The sequence below is a fragment of the Ambystoma mexicanum genome, chromosome 2p (genome assembly GCF_040938575.1).
Source record: "Ambystoma mexicanum isolate Mex_15411 chromosome 2p, UKY_AmexF1_1, whole genome shotgun sequence".
In the NCBI taxonomy this organism is placed as follows: Eukaryota; Metazoa; Chordata; class Amphibia; order Caudata; family Ambystomatidae; genus Ambystoma; species Ambystoma mexicanum.
In genome coordinates this window covers 272,555,351-272,583,346 of record NC_090923.1, presented here as the reverse complement: position 1 = coordinate 272,583,346, position 27,996 = coordinate 272,555,351, and the positions used below count along the sequence as shown (strand labels likewise).

The following is a 27,996-nucleotide window of genomic DNA, read 5'->3' as shown; positions in this document are numbered from 1 at the left end:
ACACATTTTATCTGCTTTGGTATCAATTGACCCGCAACACAAAATTCCAGTGCATTTCTGGCCAAAGTCTAAAAAGAGCACCAATACAGCCCTACAGCAAATACAGTCCAATTGTTTAATGGTGTTTGTAGCAAATACTACACCCACTTCTTACTACAGATGAAGCCAAATCAAGTTATATGGTCATCCTGAGTGCAGCTTAATGGAGGGATGAGCCACAAAAAATGCTTTTTGGACAAAAAACGTGTTACCATATTTCATCCATTTGATAACAAAAAAAGGATAACATATTTCAGGAGAGCATGAGGTAAAGCCTTGCATTGACTGATTGGGAACAGCCGAGCTGCCTTAACGCTCTGTCTGCTCTATTCAGATCAGTTTCTAAATGCGGAATGGATATTTCTGGTGAAACTGAGAAAAATATACCTTTTTGATGATGTTTTGATTTGACAAATGTGCCATTCTTTATTTAACTGTAGGTGCTCTGTGAACCTGTGACTTCTCTTACTGATTGCACCATACTTCTCACGCTGTACTGTCATCAATTCCCAATGTCACTCTTTTACTTTTGGACTCCTTTTTCGTGATTTTGTATCTTCTCCATTGGCCTTTCTCTCGACCCTTTAGTTTTTGGATATCGGATTGCTTTACTTTGTCAGCAAAATATGCCTCTATGCGTATGGTGATGTGAGGACTGGATTAAAGAATGTCTACATCTACATCAGAGGACTGGCAATTTTCGTACTCTCGCCACACTTAACCCATGAAGATTTTGGTGATAGAGCTTGTCGTCTCCATCTGCCTTGTCTCATTAACTTGATTGATATCTCTCTAACAGACTACATTAGTGTGAGAAGTTCAAGTGAGTAGTGTAAACACGCTCAGGTGTAAGACATTTCTATTTTTATTGTTTAACTCATTTGCCAATGAATGCTCCTAAAATGTAAGTGCTAAGTGAAATGAAAACATGCTCATTGATGCAGATGGCATGTAGTCCCCACAGTGGTTGATGATCATATAATTGACCATCCATAACAAAAGCATTCTTGAGCTGCTGGTGAGGAATTAATCTGATGGCTCAATATTATTAGTAACAATACAATGTTGTTCTTAAACAATATCACTCTCAGGTTTTGACCAGGTACAGTTCAGTAAAAGGAGGAAAAGGGATACTTAAAATGTGAAACTTCTCACCTATTGGTGAGAGGTGTGAACTTGGTATACTTTGTGGAAATCATATTCATATTAAGGACTTAAAGATTATGCTTAAAGATGGAGCCTCCCTCCCTTCTACTTCCTCTCTCTCCTCCTTCTCCCCTGTCACACCTGATGAGGTCATCAGAGTTGTCCTCTCTATGAAGGTCTCCGACAACAGGTTTCACATTCTTCCTCCAGAACCTTAACGACAACATTATCTCTCTGACCTCACTCTACTAAAACAGTTTTTTTTATTGTTTTATCATAGCATACATAACACAAAACTCAACTCCCCAAACGGAGAACAGCACCCCAGCCCCCCCGCCCCCAGTGCCTTCCATAGCTCATATACAGTCAAAAGCAATTATTAGATCAAATAATAAAGGTACACTTGCAGGTTTTGGGCGCCATTAGTATGTCTAGTCTTGCACTGTGACGCGCTTCAATAGCTTCCTGGAGCTACCTGCCCAAGGCATCAGGGACCCAATCTCTCTGTACCACATGGGTTGGACAGTCAATCACACTCATCAATGCTCACGGATCAAGCAGTGGCTCCTCAGACGGGCCAGCAGGGTCCTGTGGGGCGGATCGTGGGTTTCGGTCCTTGGTCATGTGATCCCTGAAAGCAGCCCAGTAATCCTTGGGCTTACTGTGTGGTGGGATTGTTAGATTGAATTCACAGTTTGACATACCATTGAGTAGTGTTGGAATGGGGGGGCCTGACGGCGCCCCAAACCTGAGCAATCAACGATCTGGCCACCAGAGAGGCCATGCCCACAAGACGTTTCCCACTACTAGTTTCCTCCTCAACTATGGGGAGCAACCAAATCTCGGGGGATAGTGGAATGTGCATGTTGACCATTTTGGACAGAACTTCGGCTATCCTTATCCACAAGGGCTGGATCCAGGGAAAAAGCCAGGTTACGTGGTACAAATCTGCTTGTATCTGGTTACATCTCTTACAAATTGTTGGTCTGAGTGGATTAATCTTATGTAACCAAAGGGGGAATAGTATATTTGATGTAAGTATTTAAAATGTATCAGACGGAATCTATTATTTATGGAGCTAGATTTGGACTGGGCACATGTAGTGTTCCATTGGCTGTAGTGAGTGTCCCAAGTTGGCCTCCCATTTATCTCTATAGCGGGCTGTGTGGTTGGGTCCAAGGGACCAGGCCAGGCGGTATAGGGTTGATTCCAATTTCCCTTTGGGCATTGGCGTGGTAGTGTATGTCATGATCAGGGAGGTCGAGGGTGCATTAGGGAAAATACTAGTGCGTAGTGCCTCCCACAGTTGGAAATACAGGAATAGGGTTATCAGTGTCCATTCACCCTTGGCTTTGAGGTTTTCCCAGGAAATGCATCTGCCCTGTGGAGCAATATCTCCTAATGTCTCGATCTGCAGACGTGTGAACTGTTGAATGAAGTTCTTCTCATGTGTAAAAGGTATGCCCCGTACATGATATAGGGCCATAGTCGGGGAGTACCATTGCCCCTGTCCTGCCAGGGTAGCCAAGCAGTCCCAGGCCCTTAGGGTAACTGCCACTCAGTGTACCTCAGCTCTATCACAGCGTTACCACGTGCCCCCTAGTAGGCCTCACAGGTCGCTCGGCCGGGAGAGAGCTCTCTCCATGGTCGTATGAGGTAGGTCAGTTGTGGGGGTCCACCACCAGGCAGCATATTGAGCCTGTGCTACAAGGAAATACAATAATAGATCAGGTAACTCAAGGCACCCCTAGAGGGTGGGGCGGAACATAGTGTCTAGCGAGAGATGGGGTCGTCTGTCGGCTTATATCAATTTGTTGGACATTATTAAAGATGAACAGTCGTATTTGTAGGATTACCATTTTAGCGAGTGAAATCCTAGCTGCCTCGGAGATGGGAAGGCACACCCGTGTCCACCTTCTGTTCCAGCGTTCGGAGGGCCATCAGAAAGTTCTCTTCATAGATACCAATGGGGACGTGGACACCGGAATACCTAGGCAGTGAATCCCCTGTGGACACCAAGTAAAGTAATTGCTGATGTCCTGTGGGGCAACACTCTCGGTGAGGGGGTGGACTTCTGACTTGGAACAGTTGATCTGTAATCCGAACAGGGCTCCAAATCTGGAGATTTCCTCCACCACTGGTTGTAAGTTGGTCTGGGGGTGTTTGATATCTATTGACATGTCGTCCGCGTATAGGGAGACTTTGGTGGTGTGTGAGTGAAGTGTTATCCCCCTGTGTGCATGGTATTCCCTCAGGGCACAGGCCACAGGCTCAATTGCTAGGGAGAATAGATTAGGGGAAAAGGGGGAACCTTGCCTAGTACCTCGGGATGGGTGGATCAGACTGGATTGTTTATAGTTGGTGTACACTAAGGCTCTGGGTGCTGTGTAGAGCAAGCAAAACCAGTGTAGGAATTGTGTGCTCAGGCCAGCACGGCAGAGGACTTCAACCAAAAACGGCCATTTGACAGAGTCGAATGCTTTTTCAGCATCCAAAGCGGCGACCGCCATGGGGACCGATTGGTTCACATTAGGCATCAGGGTAAATAGTCTCCGTTGGCTGTTCTGGGTGGAGAGGCCGTGTATAAAACACGCCTGGTTGGGGAGGACCAGGCTGGGTATATAGGGCAGGAGCCTGTCCGCCAATAATTTTGCTATAATTTTGTTGGCGGTATTCACCAGGAAGAGCGGTCTGTAGGAGGAGCATCTACAAGGGTTTTTGTCTGGTTTCAGCAAAACCGTCACTATGGCCGTTCTGGTGGACTCCGGAAGGACACCCTCCGAGCTGGCCATTTCAAACATGCTCTTCAAGTGGGGAATGAGGAGGGTAGGGAAAGATTTATATAGTTCAGAAGTGATGCCGTCAGTTCCAGGGGACTTGCTATTTGGGAGGCAGCAGATAACTTTAAAGAATTCTTCGTGTGAAGGGGGGTTGTTTAGTGAGCATCCATGTTCTGGGTCTAACCAACCCATGGCGTCCCTGTCCAAATATTGGACTATGTTGTCATGCCTGGCCGTTAGCTGTGTGGAGTAAAGTTTCCGATAAAATTCTCGGAATGTGTTGTTTATTTCCCCTGAGTCCCTAGTAAGTTCCCTGTCGGGGTTTCAATTTCCACTATAGGGTTGAGGTGTCGCTCCTGCCTAATAGCCCACTCCAAGGTCCTACAGGGATGGCCGGCTCTGTTTAGGACGGCCGGGTTCTGAGCCTGTGTGACCAGCTATGGTACAGCCCCTAGAGGGGGCTCCACTAGCGGACCGCCCCGTAACCGGTGGCAGCCGGGGGTGGCTGTAGGTGTTTGTCCCGCTGCGTAGCTTATGTATTCTTAGGTGGCTTTGTGATGCACGGCAGGTCCGGTGGCCTCCTGTGAGTGCCAATGGCGTGTTCAGGGACGTATTCAGGGACGTATGGTAGAGGGACTTTCAGACTGCGTGTATATATTATGCCTCCGTCCCGTTACATGGGAGAACAGCCTGTGCGTCAGCACCCCTCCTCCCCGGTCCCCGACTCACCGCGGCACTGGATGCGTGGGTGGGCTTCAGCTGTTCTCCAGGTGGGCCTCCACCCGGGGGTGAATGCAACACTGTGGGACATGGCACAGTCTGGCAGGATGAGGCATGTCCGGGTTGGGTCTTCCAGCTGTGGCGAATGGTCAATGCCAGGTGACTCTTGCTGTAAGGGGCCACACAGCCGTTACCGGGGCCTGGGGCTCCCTCAGCCCATTCATCCCTGTGGGGCAGAATTCAAGTCCCAGCGCCACTGGATCACGTTGCCCCGGCACTCCGGCTGGATGAGGGGCACTGCAGCGAGGCCCCCTGCTTAGTCCACAGGGCTGGCGGCTCTGTGTATGGTAGGACCGCGGGGTGCACTGAGTGTTCCATAGCCCGGCACGGAGCATAGTTGGACCAAAATGGGTGTAGTAGACAGGGCACCCCGGTCACCCCCAGCGAACCCCCGATGGGGCGTGGAGAGGTCCAGAGAGTTCAGGTCCCTTCCCAGGAGCGGGGGGATATAAACACTGGTTGAATCCGTATGCAGGTGATCCCAGCGCCGTGCGGGTCTTGGTCAGTGCAACAATGAGGAAGGAATCCCTGGGGGATGGGCTTCCCACCTCATTTAGAATCCTTCGAGCAGAGGGCCTGGGGGTTTAATGTAATTATCTCAGGAACAGAGGGGTCCCGTGGGACCGGAGTAGCACGCCTGGGGTCAGTGGGTATTCCGCTTCAATGCACCATTGAGCTCCCAGCCGACAGCTACCTCAAAATGCAGTATGTTATCCCATATATGCAGTCCTCTGACTGAGCTCTTTCTGGCTGTGTCCATCTTGCAAGCTGCGCAACAGCGCCCCCTCTCTTGCCTCACTCTTTCTGATTTCTGCAACCACTCTTTTGCTACTGGATCTTTTCCCTCCTCCCTCAAGCACTCACTTCTGCAACCCCTCCTGAAAAAACCTTCAGCAGACCTGAGTTGTTCAGCTAACTAATTCCTTATTTCTATTACACCCTTCCTTGGGAAACTCCTGGAGAAGTTGGCCTTTCCCCAACTTACCTCACACACTGAGCTTGTTGGCGGTCTCCACGACCACCAATCCAGATTCCGAGCATCCAAAGGCAAGGAAACAGCTCTTCTGAACACATATGAAGAACTGCTTTCATCTCTGGACTCTAACTCTTCAGCCGTCCTCATTCTACTTGATCTCTCCTCTGCCTTTATGACCATGAGACCCTTGGTTTCTCGGAGTGGGAACTGGACTGGCTGATCTCCTTCCTAACTGATCGTCCATCCCAGGTTATTCTGGGCACCTTCTCCTCGCCTACCTCCTTCTCCACCTGTGGTGTCTCTCAGAGCTCCAACCTCTCCACCTGGTTCTTTAACACGTACCTTGCTCCGCTGGCACACATCACTTCCTCCTTCTCCCCCAACTTCCAGTGCTATGCAGTTGACACTCAACTCTTCTTCAGGCTTCCTGCTGTCCCCCTTGTTTCTTCCATTATCCCGCTACTGCCTATCTGTTATCTAATTATGGTCCTGGAGCACTTCCAATGATCTCTGTCTCAATGCCAGCAATACCAAGATCCTTCCTTTTGGGACCCCTGCTCCCTTTCTCTCCCCCTCACTCTGGCCATTCTCTATTGGCTCTCCCCCTTCTCCTTCATCTGAAGCCAAAAACCTTGGAGTCATCTTCGACTCCTCTCCCTCCTTCCTCCCTCGCATTCAGGACATTGCCAGAAAGTTCAACTTTTAACTCTTCCTTCACAACAGACTTCTCCCTTTCCTCACTTTCCCCCAGAAGCTCAATATTACTAGAGCTCTTGTTCTCTCTAAGCTTGACTACTGCAATAGCCTACACTTGAATCTACCCTCTTCCGCCTATAACCCCTCCAGCTAATCCAGAATAGGGCAGCAAGCCCACAGAACGCATCTCTCCTGACTTAAAAACTCTTCACTGGCACCCGGTTGCTGCACAGATTAAATTTAAAACCCTCTGCATCATCCATAAGGCTGTCCAGGGCCGGGGACCACGCTATCCGCAACTTGCTATCACTAAATATTCTCCATCTAGGCCTTTATGTTCCTCTAGTACCAACTCTCTGTGTGTGAAGCGTTTTGCTAAACAGAGGGCCGGACGCCAGTCTCTTGCTTCACCAGGCTCCCTCTTGTGGAACCGTCTCCTTCTTCCTCTTTGCCTTCAGCCAGCCCTCCTTAAATTCCAGAAGCTCCTCAAGATTTTCCTTTTCACTTCCTCCTTCCCTTCTTCCATCCTCTGCTAACCTTGCAATCACTACGATTGGTGACCAGGGCCCTTATGTGTCCTCTGGGCCTTGTCTCCCACACCCAATCACCTCAGCTCCTGCCTAAACACAGCATTTGCCTCAGCACCCACTGGCCTACCCCCACTGTAGGCCTGCAGTAACCCACTTATTTCAGCTCAACACTCCCTAGCAGTTACTATACTTGCACCTTACATGTGCTGATCAACTATGAGCATGGATATTCCAGCACTTATCATCACTCACTCCCCCCTCTCCTCTATTTGCACTTGTACGTTCTGAATACTCACACAGCCTAGCAGGTCCGTCTTTACTACCCAGTGTATATATTATTTTCCAGTCAATGTCACAGTCTCTGTACTCAAGGCTACCACCCTTGCTTTGGACTATAATTGTCTATGGTCCTGAGGAAGGTGATCTTCGTTTCCTTAGTCTGCCGAAAGGCCATTTTGATTTTCTTTTCTTGATGTGGAACCTTGACATTTATGAACATTTTCTTGGGTTTGCTTACTAATATGTGCGCACTAAGTCTATGCATTTATATATTGTGTTTGTGCAGGGTTACTTAGCACGCACCCCTCCCCCCTGGTACATTTCAAGTGTAGTTATGGGATACACCTTACTCTAAAGTGCCTGGGAGGGTGGGAGAGGGTCATTTCCTTCCCAAGATTCCTCCCTTTCGTTCATTCTACAATAACAAATTCCTCGGTTGACTTGCGCTCATTTTCTCTTTTCACTGTGGACTCATAAGGTGGGGTTCCCTTTATTGGCAGCTAAGCTCTGCATACTGATCGCAAACTTTCTACTTGTGCATATTCTTCAGGTGTGCATGTCATATAAATGGAACCCCCATCCCCAGCTAGCTCTACCCAAACTTCATCTCCATAGTAAATAGAGAACATTTGGGGAATGGCGTGATCAGTTTCTTTTGTATTACGAGCTACTTTTGAAGCACCAATTTAAACCATGATCATTGCAATATTAGGCACTGCTTTGGCACAACATCAGAGTCCTACTTGGCACATGCAGAAGATGACCAGGATGAACACGATAAGGGGTACCAGCATCTTCATGATTGTTCTTAACCAGAACGGGGCCCAGTCGAAGCTGAGGTCGAACCAGTCCCCCCATTCATATCCCTCCTTCTTTTTTCATGCAAACTCCTAGACCATGTACTGCTTCGATGATATGAGCTTGTGTCCCGTTGTCTGCGTCTTCTGGTGGCATGAATGTGCAACATGAATCCCTGATTTTTTTGGCACACGCCCCCTTCCATTGCTGTCAGGATATCGAGGATGTAGCAGTTCTGCATCGTCATCAACCTTAGGGCACAGAGCTCGTCCTTTATGATGTTGAACCCATGCTAGCTGTCGATTGCCAACTGGGCCAATTCCCAGTGTACTATCTTCAGCCATTTTGCATTAGCTGCTGCCTGTATGCCGGGTAGCAAGAGTGAGGTGAAAAAAGTTTCAGCAGAGCTGAACAATCTGTATTCTTCAGGTATCTCCCCAAGCAGTGCGGTTGAGTCTTTTGATAGTTTGATGCTCTTTTCTTCCATCACAGTTTAACATATTGGCTTTTCCTGGGTAGGATGCACAATTCTGGTGGCAGCATTTGGTTATGCTCTTCAAACCCTGTGGAAACTGTTGGGGCTGTGTCAGGTATTTACCCCCTTTTTAGTGTTCTGCTGCGACGACTAGTAGCACTGAGTGTAACATGGCCAGTGAACATTAGCCCCTCCATGATGGTGGGAGGTGCAAGTACGTTTGTTGGCCACAGACCTGTAGTAATCCATCACTGTCGCTGTGCCCCTTTTCAAGTCTGGAATCAACAATTTCATGTTGTATCGCTCCTTTCTTGTGGAAGCATAGTTCATCCATATCAATATTTTGACGTGCTCTGTCTATATTTGTGTACACGTTCTTTCCACTAATGCCACCTCTTCCTCTGTACCCCAGGAGGCCTTCAGCTAGGCAGCTAAAAGTTGTTTTCTCCCACTTGCTGTTTATGTACTTTAGTCCATTGATCACTAAATATGGTTGTTGTAAGCAATTGAGATTTCTTGGGTTGTTGTTGCATTGCAGGGCATCTGAATCCAAACGCTCTAGTCGCACACCTTGTGCCTGGATGGTGCCTGCCGTTTGTTCTACATAGCGCAAGATGAACCAGACATAGTACGTCTATAATTGGATTTCCTGTGGTACTAAAACTGTGTGTGCCCCCACTGCGTGCGATATCAATGAGCATTCATAGAAGGTTCCATTTGTTGTTTGTCTGCCCAGTGCACTCATGCAAGTGGAACAGCTATTGGAGTGCTCAGGATGTCTAATATCTTCAATGACATCCAGGCCTAGGCTCTGCTATGCCTCATATTTGGGCCTATGTACTTGCCTTCTCATTCTATCATGCCGTGATATATATCTTTTCATTGCTACACTACTGCTAACATTGCTACTAATATTTGTGTTACAACATTTTTTTCTAAAAATGGAAGGAAATAAGATTTCTAACATTTTGCTCATGCTCACACTCATTCGGTCAGGTGTGTTTGCTTGTGCTTGTGTGTTCATTCTGTTATTGCTCGTCTGGGATAGCAATAGAGAGAGAGAAAGAGAGAGAGTTTTTCTTTTACTTAAAAGTGATTAGGCTTTTAGCAGCAAAGCATATTTACTATTTGAAACATGTAGTCATTTTATTACTTCTGAGGTAGTTACTTTGAGGTATATCAGTATAGGGTAGTATAGGTATAGGTAAATACCCCACTAGTTAGGGTACTAGTAGGGTGTTTGGGGGTGCCCTACAAACATCAGAGAGTTGAATCCAATATCGAAGACTCTTCATTTTTACTGCAAGAGGAGTAGAAAACACCATTTCATAGGGCCATGGAATCTAGAGTTGTTGTATTTGTGCACAAAGCTTTTGACATATATTAGCACTCCTGGCAGCAGCGGTTGGGTGGGTGTGGTGTCTCTTGTAGGTTGGTCTGCATTGCTCTATGTATCCTCTAGGCAAAGTGGTGCAATTTGTCGGGCGACATATTTGATCGCACGTGTTAGGTTTGTTAAGTAATGCTTGAATTCGTCACCCAGAACCACTGCAAGCGTATGGGCATCTGATGCCCTCCTTACTGGGGAGATGGGTGTGTGCATGCACCTGCCAGTTACTATTTCGTGAAGTGAAAGGTGATGGTCTTTACTTGGTTGAGTGTGTAAGCTTAATAGAGCCAGGCGTTGACAATGCACTCAGTTTTTCTTTACGATGGTGCAGAGCTTGTTGAGTTTTCTTTTAAAAAGGCTGTTGATCCTCTCAACATTGCTGTTTGCTTGGGGTGGTAAAATTGAGCACATCCAGTGTTTAATGCCAAGTAGTGCTGTCATTTCTTTAAAGAGTTAATTGAAGAAGTGGGTGTCGTCGTTGGATTTGAGTACATCACACACACCCCATCGAAGGAAAAGCTTGTGTACTAAAAATGTAGCAGCGCATTTGGCATCTAGATGTGCACAAAGTCCAGATTCAACCCATCATAAGAAAGTGCACATTACAACTATTAGGTATCGGGAACCATTACATATTTCTCCCATGTGTGAATAGTCTATGTGTAACTCATGGAACGGCCCAATGGGGCGAGGTATAGTTCCTCGTATTGTCCAGAGCATCATGCTAGTGCTGAAGGTTTCGTAGGTGGTGCAGTGTATATTCATGTTTGTGAGATTCTCTTGAAGGTTTGATATAAACCAATCTTCTTGTATGTCTGCTGCAATGTGCTGTTTGAAGCTGTGAGATGGGTGGTGTAGCTGATCGAATGCTATTGCCAAGCGGTCTATAGGCATTACTGCTTCACCAGCGTATTCTTGTCTCCAGAATAATTCCGTGGGGGATTATTTACACCATCTTTTTGACCACAGTTATGTTTCCTCATTTGGTGCTTTTCCCTGCAGTTCAATCAGTTGTATGATTGGAAGTGCTGTGTATGATGTTGATTGTTGATCATGTGATGGCGTAGTTATGAGGTACTCTGAAATTACTGGGACAGGAAGGTAGTCTGCCATCTTTGCTGCAACGTCCACGGCAGCATTTCCTAATGATATTTTGTCAGTGTTGCCATTTCGGGCAGCGCACATAACAACCGCTGCCACAGATGGTTGTGACAGTGATGAAATCAATGTGTCTAATAGTGCAGCGTGTTGTACTGGGAAACCGTCTGCTCTACGGAACCCTCTCCTTTTCCACCATGACAACCTGGCTTAGTTCATGGGTAATCTCTTCATCACAAATGTTTCATATTCTCCTCCTTAGAGGCGCACTACTGCCATGCCTGTATGTCTCTGTCCTGCGTCCAGGTCAATTGTCGCTAAACTGTCAACAAAGAGTACTTGCCCCTCCTCTAGTGGCCTGTCCTTTGCTTTGGGGTTGTCATCCTCTTCACCTTCATATGTGGCACAGTCCTGTCACTGCAAGTCTTCATCTGTTCACACTTCTGAGATAATAGTCTTGTATGCCAATGCTCTCTGAGTGGTCAGCGTAGATGTCGATATTTTTAAGATCGCAAATACTGAATGCTTCACGTACCATGTCACTGAGCACCCCATTACAATTGGGGAGCTTTTCTCAATGGCGAAGGCAGCTGTAGCAAGTGCTTGTTTGCATGCAAACTGCCCTTGCAGAACTGAATCTAGTGTACCACTGTAGTAGGCCAATGGCTTGGGTCCATTTATGCTTTTCTGTGTTATGATGGCGGTCATAAGTGTGCCATTTCAATGCAAGAATATACAGAATTCTTGTGTGTAATCTGGGGTGGCAAGAACTGGGGCTGTGGAAATAACTACTTTCAAATCATTAACATGTTGTACCATGTCTGTTGTCCATTCTAATATATGGTTTCCTTTCTTTGTTTCCTTGAGGACCAGTAGGAGATGCATAGTCAATAGTCTGTGCCCTGCATTATTTACACAACCCTCAGAATGTTTGGATATCTTTCACTGTAACAGGTCTGAGTGTGGCGCGCACGGATGCTACTCTGTCTAGTATTATTTGTTTGCTGTTTGATGAGATCAGCTGCCCTAAGTAGATCACCTCAAGTTGGCAGTATTGCTGTTTGGCCTAGTCAACCTTGTACCCCTTGTGGGTCAAGAGTTGCAGAAGGATAATGGAATCTGTACAGTTTTGCCCACTGTTACTGCACACCAATAAGTCATTCACATACTGGATGACTGTGCTGGGCACATGGATGTTGCCTAAGTCTTTGTGTAATAGCCTGTTGTATATGTTTGGGCTCTTTGCAATAGCATTGGGGCAAACAAGTGTGTTTGTAGCACTGTTTGCCATGTGTAAAGCCTGTGATTTACTGTGAGTCAGGAGGAACGGTATCAAAAAGAAGACATTCTTTAAATCAACCATTGTGAAGTGGGTTGCTTCTTTAGGGATACTACACAAAATGGAGGCAGGATTCAGAACGGCAGGAAATTCTGTCTGTACTATGTCATTCAATGGGTTGAGATCCTGAATCATTCTCCAATTGCCCCAGTGGTTTTTGTGACAGACAGAGTATATGGCAGCATTGCATGGTGATGTAGAATGTTCTATTATCCCTTGGTGAAACAGGCCCTGCATTGTGTCTTTTATTCCCTCTTCCTTCTCCCTTGATAATGGGTACTGTTTTACTCAGGGTAATGCTGCTATCATTTTTAGTGCAATCTGTGCTGGGGTCACTTCCTTTAGTAGCCCTATGTCATGTGGGTTGGTTGTCCACAATTGTGCTGACACATACTCTAAGTCAGCCTGGGTGAAGGGAAGTGGTGCGACAATGGCCATTAGGGTGCACTGCATCTTACGTACTGCACCATGATTTCACAGGGGATGCACATTTCTAGTATTATATCTCCATCATTGTAATTGTCCTCAAAAAAGTTCTGCATTTTTAACTCCCTTGAGGGGTACGGTGGTGTTTGATGCACCAGACAGTGCGCCAATGTCACCCTTGTCTGTCTGTTCTGAGGATGACCACTCTTTTTGCATATAGCACCTCTTGTAAGTCTAGGAACAGTATTGTACCTGATACCAATTCTGGTGACACCACAGGGTTTGAAATTAAATCAGTTTGCACTCTCAAGCAGGCTTTGGTAATTTGTGGCAGTGCTTCTATGATCACTGCTGTCCCGCATATAAACATGTCTGGGTTGAAGGATATTCCTCACACTACTACCTCTCCTGCCATGGCATGTATTATGACTATCACACAGTCATTGTGGACATCTCTGGTGTGGCACAGACAATGCCGTGATCAGTAAATGAGATCGTCATGTTCAACTTGCTGAGCAGATCCCTTCACAGATGCATGATTTCTCAGTGCCCGAATCACCTATAAAAATGAATTGCTTGTTTCCTATCTCTGCCCCCACCAAGGGTTCCTCTTCTAGGTTGAGTGTCACCAACAGGATCGGACACACAAGTGCTCTCTTTGGGCTGTGTTAGGCAGAATTATATACAGTACCCTTTGGGAACACCACACACAATTAAGACTACAAGTGACAGTACAAATTCACCTTTGGTACAAGCCTGTACTACACAGTAAAGTGGTAGCGATGGCTGAGCAGTCAGACTTATCTCAAGAGCAAGTGAGCAGTATCAATAGTTACACAAAGGACAGTAATTACTATGATTCAAACAAACACTGACTCAAGGTTTCTGAATAAAAGAATACACATTTATTTACACATCAGTTGTAAGACATTTCACTAAAGTAAAGCAGTTGAAAAATCAAACTCTTAATAGATTCTGGACAAGTTAAACTCAAAATGAACTATGAGTAAAATGGCACTCCAGTAATTTAAAAAGGGAGTGAAAGACAAAGTTAGGTAAACAATTGAGCAGCACCAACAGGTAAGTAAGCAGGGCAATCTAGAAAGAGGAACTACAGTGATGGAATCAAATCAAAAAGGCTTAGGGCCAAAGTCAATAGGAAAAAAGTATTTTGCTCAAGATCACACAGTTTAGGGTAGTTTATGGTTAAGTCTTTGCCAAGAGTTCCGGACAAAGTTGGTTGGCAGAACAGTTAGTTTAAAGAGTAGAGAAGAACAAGCCCTCGGATTGGCGAAAGGTTTCACACACCCTCACCGCGGCTGGACGAAGCAAACAACCGGATTTGCACATTACCTTTAAATGGAGAAGAAGCTGTATCTGAGGCAGACGTTCCTGGCAGTTCCTGCAGAATCACAGTTCCTGAAGCGCCTGTTGGACTGACACGAAGTAGGAAGACTGGCGGGTCCTGCACTGCCCAGGGAAGAAACCAGCAGCAGAGCAAAGCAACAAATAAAAGGTGCGCTCCTTAAAACCCAAGCAGGGTCCGGTCCTTCTGGCTATCCGGTTTACTGTAGCTGTGCGCAGCAAATTCGACCAGAGGAGGGAGGCCTGGTTGGTCCCACCAGCTCAACGGGAGAAGATTCCTTGCAGATCTTCCCTGTCATCGAAATTTGGAGAATCGGACCCGTAGCAGGCCTTCACCGGGAGGTTCAGTCATGGTAGAGGTCCTCTCCTGTCAGCTTCTCTTCGGTTCTCTCAATCCAGTGGCGACTCTGCCTTCTTAGTCCCAGAGACCTGCTTTTTATGCAGTTTTCCCACCTTCACACAGCCTGGCTATCAATCACACAGCAGGGTGGCTGTCCCGGCCGGACAGTCACCACAGCCAATCATACAGAGTGCAATATGGGTCTCCAAGGAGACCCTGTGTAGGGAGTCTCAAACCCCTCCCTCACATCCTGTCCCCCTCAGACATTCAGGCTCCTAAGGAGGGCTTCTGTGCAGAAGCCTGCCAAAGGATGGCGTACAAAGGAACCAAACCTGGTTTGGCGTGCAGAGTAAAACACGGGAAAAACCTATGCAAAAATAAATGGCAAATAAACCCAGCCAGAACCAAATAAAAGTAAATGGGGTCCAGCGGATTTAAGTTTGAGGCTACTAACTTAGCCTAAAACAGTACCAAGGCTATTTAAATAGACCACGGTAGGAAAAATAGCATAGATACCACTGCCACCAGCCAAATCTTAAAAAAAGGGGAACAAAATAATGTTCCATGAGAAACAGAGAAAAAGGGATGAATATTAACCCTTTACCAAACTCTATGTAAGATAGTTTGTACTGGGTCTGTGAATTTAAAAAGACAAATAAAGTCAATGGCAACTTTACATGTTCTGGGAGACAGTAGTCAGTCCCAGAAAATTGAGTTTAAAGTGGGAAGTCTGAAAAAGACAAGCCTGTGTCACTGCACTAAAGGTGCTGTGTAACACACAGTAAAAATATGATGCCTATGGAGTAGGTGAAGCTCCACAGTCTATGAACACAAAAATGTAAAACACACACAGCAAAACACATGTTAGAGTGGGAAAAAAGGCTCAAATCTTACCAGGTGAAAAAAATGTATCCTAGAAATCCAGCAAAGCTGCTGAGGGACTCACTAGGTAAGGGAAATTAGCCATTCTGGAGAATTCTCCCTAACACAAACGGTCTGCAACTTCAGCTCTGTCCTTTCTTACACAACGCCATGCACCTAGTAAACTCTCTGTCATATAGAATATTCCAACAACTTTAATGGAACACCAAAAAAACAAATGTTCTATATGTTCTAGCCATTTGTATGTTTTACCAATGTAAGGGATACACAATATTAAGAATGAAATCACGTATAACACGTGCATTTTCTGAGACGATTATTTATATTGACTTTTCATAATGATCTAATTACTATGTGACTAGTTTTTGTTTTTCAGTGAATGATATGTGTAGTATATGTCCTACCATAGTACATCAGGCGTCCTCTTGCTATATTCTTCCCTCTTGCATTTTCTGTAATACACTCATACACGCCTGCATCCTCTTGCTGAAAGTTGGGTATTTCCAGTATCCCATTTGATTTTCTCATGTTTGCTTTTCTGGGAAGCAGCTGACCATCCGATCTCCTCCAGTCAATACGAGGCACAGGACTATTGGGAAAAACAGCAATCAATTCAGCGAAGATTACGTGCAGCTGTCAGTCTTCACAACACAGAATGCCACTTTACATTATCCAATTACAGCGTGCAATACTAGCCAACACAAAGGAAGTCACGTGGATCAGTGTACTGGAAATCAATATCACACACATGCTTGTTGCAATGCTGGTAATAAGGGTGAATACTGTTTCCACAAAGACTGACAACACTTACTTTCCTAATGCAAAACATTCAAGTTTCACAGTGGAGCCTTTTGCAGCTGGAACAGTTTCTGGAAATTGCACCTCGATTTTTGGCTCATATTCACCCATTATGCCTGGAAATAAAAGAAGCTTTATTCAGGGACATTCACAAACAATGATTGGGGTCATAATAGCAACAGTGATATCAGCTCAATGACAACATTAATGTCACCAGTGGATTGAACTATCTTGGGGGATGCTGTTACTACGCAGCACCTGTTTTACCCCAATCATGTGAAATCCAAAGGGCGACTTCTGCATGCATTCAATGTAGATTCCTACCCATATTGCTCAGCTGGAGTCTGCTGAACACACATTCAACCCGGGAGAATATCTTGGCACTGTGAACTGATACCAGAGGTTTATCACCAACCAATTCAAGGCGCATATTATAGGCATTATGTCGACCACAAAAGAGTTAGAAATATTTAATGTATTTTGTTATTTATATTACACGACTAACCCAAGGGCATCTGGGCGCTTCTCTTACAGGTTATGTTACAATTGTTTGCATGGTTACGTCTGTACAAAGTCATGAACACATATTGATACAGTTGATAGAAAGGTAATACATTATTCTCATAGTTGCATAGGGGCGTCCCATAGGGGCTTGTGACAGTGCATTATATACAAAGACAAATATGAATCTCACGCCTTGAAACACTTGTGTATAGGTGCATTATAAATGCCATATCATATCATATCATATCATAGGTTAGTTACCCAGACTTTGTGTAGAGATGGGTTTTCAAGTGTTTGCGGAAAATGCAGAAGGAATCTGTTAACTTACAGTACAGAACAGATCCCTGCTGTGGATAAATTAGTCAATGAGCCACTGAGCAAATGTGTTTGGATACCTCTTCCTGCTCTCTAACCCTAAATATATTCCATAAAACATATAATCAAATAGTAAGTGTAATGTAAACTGTTCAAAATTATGAGGGTCTACTAGCCAAAAAAGAGGACGCTTCACTTGCATACTGCGGGAGTTGCATTGCACCAAATGACATCTAAAAAACCTAAGTACATATCAGAATGGGCTTTTCATTGAATAGTTTTGGAATATTTTGTTTCACAATGTTTCACATGGGCGTTTTGTTAACAGCTGTTTCCAATGGTTTCAAGCCAATTCTGATACATGGCTGAAGCCTGCAGATCTGTTTATTGTCCCACAAGTTACCAGTGGCTCAAAGATCTGTCTGGTGGCCAGTGACTCTGTGATCACATGCCACTTTCCTTGTCTAGTGAACCACTGACTCAAAGCAGAAAAGGATGCTATTTTATTATGGTTTTACACACACAACTTTTCCAAGGGTCATCTGCAAATTAGGGGTCCTTGTGGCTAGTATATGCACCTTTTAAAATTATTTGCAGTGCAGATTCCATGCCCGGGTCCACGCTTAGAAACCTAAGTGCATTATAAATAACCAATTGTAAATGATATAATAGCATCTTTAAAAAAAAAATCTTCTGGGAGGTTTAACTTAACCATAACTCTTTATATTAGCATGCAGTGGCAAAGTACATAAGCCAACATATCCTAACCCTAATGTTGCCATGTTTGTCACACTGCAACATCAATACCGGTTTGGACAGCCACAAGATCTGGATGTGAGGATACAATGGCTATGGATCTGTAGGAACTTTAAGCAAGGTGGTGCTCTATGGGATGGATGGGGGTGCAAATGTTACTCTTACACCAATAATAAGGAAGTTGGCAAAACATAACTGTTTTTCATTGCAATTGTCTAAAACAGAGAGTACAAGAGGAGTCAACGGTCATCTCTCAACATAAGTCTCAACGCATTTCATGCAAAACATTACTTTTATAGCATAAACTCATCATACATGATATCATACTACGTGGCAAAATAAGAAACCTACTTGGGGTTCTGGTAGGCTTAAGGGGCACATCTAGGTGTACTTGCTATGAGGGTATGATTGTGATTGGATCTCTAAGGTCAGGTTGATAGCTATGCCCATCCCTAGTGCAAGTCATCTTCGCTGTCATGAAATACATGACGTTTCATTTGGCTTTCAGACTATAGGGCTCTTTAATATGTGGCCCTCTATGATGAGTTGGCACACGTTTACCCGTCTGGAATATTCCACTCTCTTGCAGCATGCAAGCTGGAGGGCTGGACTTGACCATGCTTCCCCACCCAATTAGCCCATCATCCATCATAACTCCTGCTGTCTGCCATTCGAATGAGTCTTTGAACTTAGCCTTGCTAGTATCACTGCACCTGAGAATAGAAGGGAGTGTGAGCAAAGTCTTATCTTCAAGTCTCGGTGTAGCTTGCCCAAAGTCTATTTTCATTTTAACCATGTTACAGGAGACTTTGTTTTGAGTTCTTTCTTCGCATTTAACACTATTAAATGAATAAAACCTGCCACTTCTAGTGTTTTTTTATTAAACCTCACCTTCATTGTATCTTCTCGAATAGATAATCAGTTTCTTGGCTGCCCCAACCCTTGACATTGGACCAGACAACCTTTATCGAATCTTCCCTCATTGTCAGCTGTTTTCTTCTACTGCGCCACACTTTCAGCCCTTCTGTTCACGGGGTCTTAGTTTTCTAAAATGCACCGTGGAACATCCAGATTCTATACACATATGTATAATGGCAGCACAGCCTGCAGTCTATACACTACGTATACCCAGCCTTATAATTACTTAGTCTACTTGCATCTCAGCATCTGTTCAATTATGAAACGACTTTGCATGCTCTTCAGTGGTTTCCACACATGCAATCTTAATTCTGCACATGAAATATTGTTCAATTCTATACTTCACCATCATATTCTATAAGGTCTATATGCTCTCTTCATTGGCATCTCTTCTGGGTGCATAATAATTTCTGCTTAATCTGATGTCATCAGTCTTCTCTTTCATTCATCTTCACACTTCAGCCGGGCCCTCCTTTAAAAGACTGTCATTTCTCCACAGGCACATCGTTTAGGGTTTTCTCAATGGATACCTTGTTTAAAGGACTCTTCGCAGCATAGGTACCATTAATGGCATTCTATGGCCAGACTGGAGGTAAGCATTATGCTTCAACTTCATTTATGAATACTCTCCAGCAGTTTCAACAAACTATAACAAAACAACAATATTAACAGTAATGAAATGTCCCAAGTAACCTTCTTTCTTTTAAACTACAAATCCCATAGTATCTGTAGTCCTTCATACTCCAGCTCAGGCTATGACCACTTCCTGTCCCTGAGCTCCTCCTCTTCTAATACTGCTCTTCAAGCAGATAAGTAGTGTTTCCTTACTTCCCTGTTAGTCTAGGAATTGTATGCCATATAATATCTTGATAAAAGGGAGAGTAGGTAGAAACACAATGGCGCAGGGCATATCATTGTGCTGTGCTTTAGAGGAAGCGCAAACAGAATCAGCCTTTTATGACAATGTGTAGGTCTGTGGAAAACATTGTGTTAATGAGGATTAATTACGTTTTCAGATCCGGTATAAATTGTGCCGCGAAATACCTATTCGAACGTTGGTCGCGTTAGTAGGGAGGCTCCACCAGCATGTAAACCCTGTGCCATATGCCCAGCACCTCAGGGGTTCCGCGAGGGAGCTGCAGAGCTGACAGGCCCTCTAGCGAGGGTAGGAGCGCAGGAGTGCTGGCCCCCTCCCTCGTGGAGGCAGACATGCTCATAGCGGGCCCGCACAGGGCTTTAGGAGCAGACCCCCTCCCTTGGAGAGGACGGGCCGAGCGCCTAGGCGTGCTTCGAACAGACCCCCGTAGAGGGCTTAGGAAAGCAGAACGCTACAGCCCCCACCTTCGTGTGGGCGGAGCCGGCCAGTGTATGTACGCCGCATTGCATTGCATCTGCGACACGGCCTCATACACTCCGGGAGAACGCCGCTCTTTAGAGAGAAGTGGAGCATTGCTCGAGCACAATACAGAGTAATCCCCTCTCTACAGAGCCTCAAGAGGAGGAGACAGAGGATACCTGCACAGCACAGGTTCAGTCCCCCTTCCAGCAGTCAAAAATAACTGCCACATACTAGAAGGAAGGAGAAGGAAGGACATAAGCCATCACAGGCAGAAAGAAATAAAAGTCCAGGTGCAGCCACAAAAAAAAAGAAAAAAAAGAAAAAGAGATATAAGAAAGACATTGGAGATCTATCTCAATAAGAGCATCTGCTAGGAAGTGGGTGGCAAAGACACCTTGCTCCTGGTATTAAGGCACACATCACACTCTTACCATGTCTGAATTCGAATGGAGTGAGGAGAAGCAGTCATTGGATTTAGCAGCCAGCTTTAAAGAGGTGCTGCGGAATTCCCTAGTAGATGCAGTGGCTCAAGGGGTTAAACCGCTGCAAGAAAGGCTGCAGACTCTGGAAGCTATGCTTCATCAGCCTAAAGGTAGCACCACAAGGACAGACCGCACACCCATTGAACCCTCTGAAGCAGGGGCTAAGGGGAGTAATAAGGCCTGCAAGAGGAAAGTCTCTGCAGACCCCCAGGGCCCTATGGAAGGGGTGAAAGAGAAGGCCCCGGAGGTCGCTGACACCTTCGCAAAGCTTAAGGAAGCCTATTTGCAACGTCAGGCAGTGCCAGACCTCTAGACCCCCACTCCTGGGGAAGACATAGAAGGTGAGGAAGACCTAGACTCAGAAGAAAAGCCAGCAGAACGGGACCCCTCTCCTCAGGATTATGAAGAGCCTATTGAGGAAGAGTGGGCAAAGTCCAGTGGGGGAAGGAGAACCCTTAAAAAGAAGCACCTCGAAGAGGAGCATGATGACATGTTCGATCCGGAGAGCATTCGCAAGATCATCGGACTGGCAGCCATCCCCGAGAGTAGCGCACTACATGGCAGCAAGGCTGAGAAAGGCCTTGGACAAGGAGGTGAGACAGCGTCTCTGGGCAGAATGCCCTCGCCCAGACTTACCAGGGATGGTGGCGGAGACCCCCAAACTAGACCCCAAGATGCTCACCTTTGTCTCCAAGACCAACAAAGACCCACCTAAGGATGTAGAGGGTCATGGAAAAGTTGCCAGGAGAAGGTGCTAGACCTGGTGGGCCCTCTCACTAAAATAATGGACCTAGCGGAAAGAGCGAGAGACACAGGGGAAGAAGTAGCCCCGGAGGCCCTAACAGGTTGGGCGCAAAGAGCCGTTTGCCTTTTAGGGAACGCAAACTGCACCATAGCATTGGAGAGAAGAAGAGGGCTATTGCTAAAAATTGACCCAAAACTCAGCGACATAGCATCCTTGAGGCTGGTGAAGCAGCCCAAGGCTTCCTATTTGGAGAGACATTCGGAAAAGAGGTGGGACGCTTTGTGGGTACTTATACATTGTAGAAAAAGCCCAAGCATCAATTCAGAAAATCTTCCCGCATAGAGTTTTTGCCAGGACCGTCCGTTACAGGGGTCTCACGACCAGTCGCCAACAAGGTATGAGAAGACCCCCTAATCAGAGAGCCGGAAATACTGGGAGAACAGACAGCAGGATACGTTCTTCCCAGCCAGAGGTCGAAACACCAGAGGGTGCAGAGGACGCGAACAAGGATTCATGCCAGGTAAGGGCGATTGCCTACCCTCCAGTAGGGGGAGGACCTGTATGTTCTTGGAAAACTGCCATGCGCTTTCCCGTAATGCCTGGATTTTGAAAACCGTCAGAGGTCTGCAGTTAGAATTTATGCAGACGCCAGTGCAGATCTGAGTACCACAGCACCCGCACCTAGCAATAGCAGAGCAGGAATCACTAAATGCCGAATTAGCACTCCTAGCGAAGAAAAGAGCCATAGAGAAGTGCCGTATAGCCCCGAGTTTCATAAGCAACATGTTTCTCGTTCACAGGAAGGAGAAATTTCGACCAGTAATACATTTAAAAGAGTTGAATGGGTGGATAGTCTACCATCATTTCAAGATGGAAGGAATTCACCAGCTCAGAGATTCCCTGAGAGAAAGGGACTGGCTGACAAGACTAGACTTAAAAGATGCCCACCTGACGATTCCAGTGCAGAAGCAGTTCAGGGGATTTTTGACTTTTAACTGGAAGAATCAGCTCTGGCAATTCAAGACAATGCCCTTCGGGCTTGCATCAGCACCTTGGGCTTTCACCAAGTTGATGAAACCCATAGCAGCAGCTATTCGAGAGAAGGGAATAAGATTGATAATATATCTAGACGACCTGTTACTCCTAGCGGAGGATCGGGATACGCTAAAATATCAGACAAAGTGGTTCCTAGACCTGTTACAGTCTCTGGGGTTCCTAGTGAGCATAGAGAAGTCAGATACCGAACCTGCAAAGAGGCTAGATGTCCTTGGTTTCGTACTAGACACGAGGAAAGTAACACTAGAGCTTCCAGCAAGGAAGATTCAAGATATCAAGAGAGAGATCAGAATGTGCCTGAAAAAGAAAGTGATTTCGCTGAGAGTCCTAGCAAGAATAGTGGGCCTACTAGCGGCATCCATACAAGCCATTTTATCAGGTCCCTTACATTATCGAGCCTTACAAAGACTAAAGATAAGGCATCTCCAACAGAGACTGAAATACCATCAATCGATATCGTTAGATCAGGAGTCCATCACTGAACTGGAATGGTGGTTGCAGGCTATGGACGCCTGAAATGGCGTGCCATTTTCGGAGACCGGCCAGACCTGATCATAGAATCAGACACCAGAAGTTTTGGCTGGGGAGCGCGATGCAGAGAACTGCATATAGGAGGAAACAGGAGCGAAGAAGAGTTGAACTTGCACGTAAAGTGCCTAGAGCTCCTGGCAGGCTCTTTCGCTATAAAGACCTTCATGAGAGACAAGGTGAAGTTGTGTGTATTGCTAAAGATGGACAACAGATCAGCAGTCCGTTGCATAAACCACTTCGGCGGAGCGAAATCCAGGATGCTAGTGGAGCTAGCAAAGGATTTTTGACACTATTGCCTGCGGACAGGAACATCAGTATTTACCCGGAACACTGATCGTGGAACTCCCAATACCTCACAGACTCCAGCGATTGGAAGTTGGATTCAGTAGTATTTCAAGCACTGGATCGGAGGTGGGGTCCGATACTCATGGATCTGTTTGCGTCTCGCCTCAATGCGCAGACAACCAGCTACTTCAGCTGGAGACTAGACCCAGTCGCAAGTGGGACGAACGCTTTCCTACAAGATTGGGCAGGCGGACTGCCTTACGCATTCCCTCCTTTCATGATGCTGAGCAGAGTGCTAGCAAAATGTCGGAGGGAGAAAGCGGAGCTAGTGCTGGTAACACTGTTGTGGAAATCACAAGTTTGGTTCCCGACGCTAATGGAACACCTGATAAACCTGCCGAGAGTCTTCCCCAAAGGAGAGCGATTGCTCACGGACCCAGTTGGGCAGTGTCGTCCTCTGAGAATGAGAGGGAAACGCCCGCCCATCGCGTGCAGGATATCAGGAGACGATGGGAGCTGCCAGGCATTTCGATGCAGGCTGCAGATCTCATTTCAGAATCCTGCGCCCCATCGACTAGGAGAAGCTACGACGTGGGTTGGGCCAAATGGACTAGCTGTTGTAGAAGGAGAGATATTCATCCCATTCCAGCACCTGTAGTGGCTATACTGAATTTTCTAGCACAGCTCTTGCAAGACGGGAAAGCATTCTGCACTGTAGGAGTGTACAGATCAGCAATCTCAGCAGGGTACATACCGATCAAAGAAGTGTCAGCAGGTGATCACCCGGCAGTGTGCAGGCTCATTAGAGGAGCCAAGTTTAAAGTACCGCCGGAGCCTAAGTACAAGATACTATGGGACGTGACAGTAGTGCTGCGGCTGTTAGAGAGTTAGCCTACTAACAGATATCTATTGCTCAAGCAGGTGTCAGGCAAGCTAGCGATGCTGCTCTGTTTGATATCTTGTAAGCGTGTCTCAGATATCAGAGCATTGGAGATCAGTACGAGGACTTTTGGGCCAGAAGGAGTGACCTTTGTAGTAGTGCAAAGGACTAAGACAGGCACTTCAACAGTGCACTATCCATATTTTACGGATAACATTAAATGGTGCGTAGCAAGCTGCATCAAAGAGTACGAAGCTAGGACAGCTGAGAATAGAACAGCAAGTATGACACAGTTACTAATAGCATGTAGGAAGACTTTCCATGCAGTGAAGACAGCTACCATCGCGGGATGGGTCAGGGAGATAATGCAAGCAGCAGGAATTGATTTACAGAAGTATGGGGCCCACTCCGTAAGAGGAGCAATGGCATCCAAGGTGTATACGACAGGCATACCCTTACAAGTCATTATGTCAGCAGTAGATTGGGCTAATGATCATACGTTTAGAGAGTTTTACTTTAAGCCGGCTGAGAGTATAACGGTTGCAGTATTGGGGCAGCTTTGAACCAGCATAATGCTTGCCTCCAGTCTTGCCATAGAATAAAGATTACCCTTGCTAACTGCGCAGGGATTATTAATTCTATTAAAGACTCGGAGGCGAGCATTAGTTCCCACCCACTGTTATCTGTTGATCATGTATTCGGTATGCATATTTCTTGATGATATGATAACAACGTTAGACATCAACCTGATTCTTTATTTTGTATTGTCTCTAGGGGAAGAACAGAAGAATAGTTGTGTGAGGTGAAAATTAAGGAGATGATGGAAGACCACCCGAAGGGATTGGCAATCAGTTGGAGTGAGAATAATCTTCGCCCTGTTGGTGGGAAAGTAAGTTCATAGTTAAAGGACATTCAGAGCACTAAAAGAGAGGAGGAGCTCAGGGACAGGAAGTGGTCATAGCCTGAGCTGGAGTATGAAGGACTACAGAGACTATGGGATTTGTAGTTTAAAAGAAAGAAAGTCACTTGGGCATTTCATTACTGTTAATATTGTTGTTTTGTTATAGTTTGTTGAAACTTCTGGAGAGTAGTAATAAATGAAGTTGAAGCATAATACTCGCCTCCTAGTCTTTAATAGAATTAATACTCTCTGCGCAGTTAGCAGGGGTAATCTTTATTATGCATGTCGCACACTTTTTACGGTTTCCAACGTATAGACAAAATGGTGACAGGACTTCCGGTAGAGGCAATTGGCTCCTCCTCTAGAGCTATAACATCGGTCATTCACTCGATGGGCTGTCTGGAGATAATGCTTCCTCTCCCAGCAAAGACATTTAGTTGAGACTCAGCAAATCGATGGATATAGACATGATATATTCCCGAATGCACAGACATCCTATGAGATTTGATTTTAATAGAGAATGATGTATTGTTTTAAGTGCTTGCCTTTATTTGATATGTTTATCCTGCATCCCACCACAATACCCAGCAGATTTCAATATTTTAATAATTTCAGACTGATTCTGAACGTTCCAGGAGTTGCGACCTAATGATTAATTGGAGTTCTGTGTAGGATTATATTATATGAAGTACTTTGACATATTTGTGATTATTGATCTGTCTGTTGATTTGTATGTTTTATTTTAACGGAAATAAAAGGGATTTGATGATGGTGGATCAATAAGAAAACGGATGATTACCATGGAATAATATATAAGAGGCCCACTTACCTCCTTATTGCAGAATGAACACATTTCATCGCGGACATCTTTTTAGCTTAATAGTGTAAGGGAAGCCTATTAATTCTATCACTCTCACAATCCATGATCTGACAAAGAGCCACAGATGAAGTAGCTGAAAGCGCATCCACTCAAAACATTCACTTTTTGTTTGGATTTAAGATATAATCCCAATGAACTGTCCTAACCTATTTCAACACAGAATTTATTCTAAGACCAAAATGCCCTGCTTCCCACAGGCATACGTGGCAGTAAAATAATGTTTTGCACCAAATGGCATCCAAAAGAACGCATGCATGAACGTTCCCAATGAGAGCCTGATAGTGTCACTTTAAAAGGTTGTGCCATTGAAAGACCTGTTAAAAAGACTGTAGCCAAGGCCATCCAACTTTCAAGTCAAGTTCAACTGATGTAACACCGCAGGGTGCCCCGGGATAACTAGGGGCAGAAAGATCGTACCACTGGAGATTAGCAAATGTTTTCGTATAAAGGACAAATTGGAAGGAGTTTTCTTCAGCAGTAGCACCGTAAGATGACAGTTTCATGTAAATAACCTCAAGACCAATTCTCCATAAAGGAGGTGACTCCAGGAATAATTTCACCAGTGACCAGGGTGCTGGAACGAAGCAGATGGGTGTAAAAGGACAGCCATGAGAATTTTCCAAAATTACTTGTAATGTATTGTTGTATTGGTCTGAATGTAGAGGTTGTGTGTAATATTTTGAAATGGGAATCACATCAAACATATTCCAACACTTACAAAAGGTATCTCCATTCGACCTGATCAAGTGTTTGTTGAGGAATTTGAGGAGATAACAATTGCATTAAATAGAGAACTGCTGACAATGTGGAGCACATCACAAAATGCATGTGTTTTCTTAGATGGCAATCTACCAGCAAGAAACCTAACCTAGTTGGTAAAAAGGACTGTTTTTAAACTACAAGTACATTTTAATGGAAATTAACCTGGAAGCCTGGCACACAGCATGTCGTGCATCTGTGTGCACCCTTTTACGTCTTGGGATTCTGGGTTCATGGCCTACAGTCCGCAAACAGAAAATGTGACATTCATAGTTGATTCTAGTTTTCAAATCAATCCACAACCTGCTCTCCCATCGAATTGCTGAACTCATGCCTCACTACTTTCTTTCTCCACACACAGAACCTCAAAAAACACTCTGTTCCACGCTACGTCATAGGTCACATATGCTAGCCCATTTCACAAAGAATTCATTCTGAGCCTGTCTTGGCCAGAAGACTTGCCATTCACTAAAGCACACACAGCCTTATTTATTGTTTGGAATGTGACTGCCGCCTCCTGTTTCCACTTCAACTGAGTCATCTGACTGATCATGAGTTTGTTGGTCAGGGACTCTGTTCTAATGTGCTTTTTCCCTGGGATCCTTGGATGTAGAATGGTGTGAGAGTGTTTTTCTTTCATTGTTCTGTGAAGGTCAGTTTAATGTGACCAACCTGAGAGAGAGGGTGCCAGTGGTTGTCTCTGTGTCTCTTGAACCTAATGTACTTACCTTGTACCTGTAACTTGATGACATGTGACTTGAACCTGAAGTAAAGGAGTTACTTACCTTACCTGTGACTGCTGACTCATCATTACCAGGAATACATTCCTTTAACAATGTCTATCTAAAGTACCTAGGTGACCTGATAGTAAAGACAGAGAGAAGAGATCAGAAATCTAGTAATGGCTGTTCAAGGGGAACATAGAAGGCTCCTGAAGCTAAGGACACATCCATCGGCTCCTGGCCCACCCCTAAAGAGAAGACGCACGAGTGGAGAGGCAGGCTGCACAAAAGCTAAGTGAGCAGCAGTTGGGCCAAGATAGAGCCTACAGCTGTGGGCCAGAGAGAGCCTGTGGGTGAGCCGAGGTACCAGTGTGAGCACCAGCCTACAGGCAACCAGGTCCAGCAAGGAGCAGGAAGAGCAGAGCGGCAAGAGGCTGCTGAGTGAGGGGCAGATGATACAAGGGAGTGCAATCCGTTGTCCAATGGGCAGCTTTGCAGATCTTGCGAGGGGCAGGCAGAACAGCCGGAGGTTTCATGGCGGAGTGCTTCAGAGGACAGACAAGGGCATCGGGCCTCACTAGCAGTAGATTTCACCTGCTGTTGCGTTGGATCTGGTTGGTGCAGAAATGTCCAGTGCATTAATGACGTCACAGAATGTCAGCCAAGTGTGTGCTCCAACTCAAAAGGTGAGGAGCATGGCCACCCTGCAAACGACCTGGGGCAAGAGATGGACCTTTGGTATTTCAAGACCTTTGGTGCATAGTGATAGTGTTGTTTGGTCAGCAG

General features: G+C 45.4%; 1 protein-coding gene across 1 annotated transcript in view; it reads right to left on the bottom strand.

The window, feature by feature from the left end:
• Positions 1 to 27,996, bottom strand: part of LOC138566368 (contactin-3-like) — a 1,374,021-nt gene that overhangs the window by 470,340 nt on the left and 875,685 nt on the right. Inside the window, exons 7-8 of the mRNA XM_069643533.1 lie at positions 16,151 to 16,253; positions 15,744 to 15,928 (exon numbers count right to left, since the gene is read on the bottom strand). Of these exons, the coding sequence (XP_069499634.1) occupies positions 15,744 to 15,928; positions 16,151 to 16,253 (288 nt within the window). The remainder of the gene's footprint in view (positions 1 to 15,743; positions 15,929 to 16,150; positions 16,254 to 27,996) is intronic.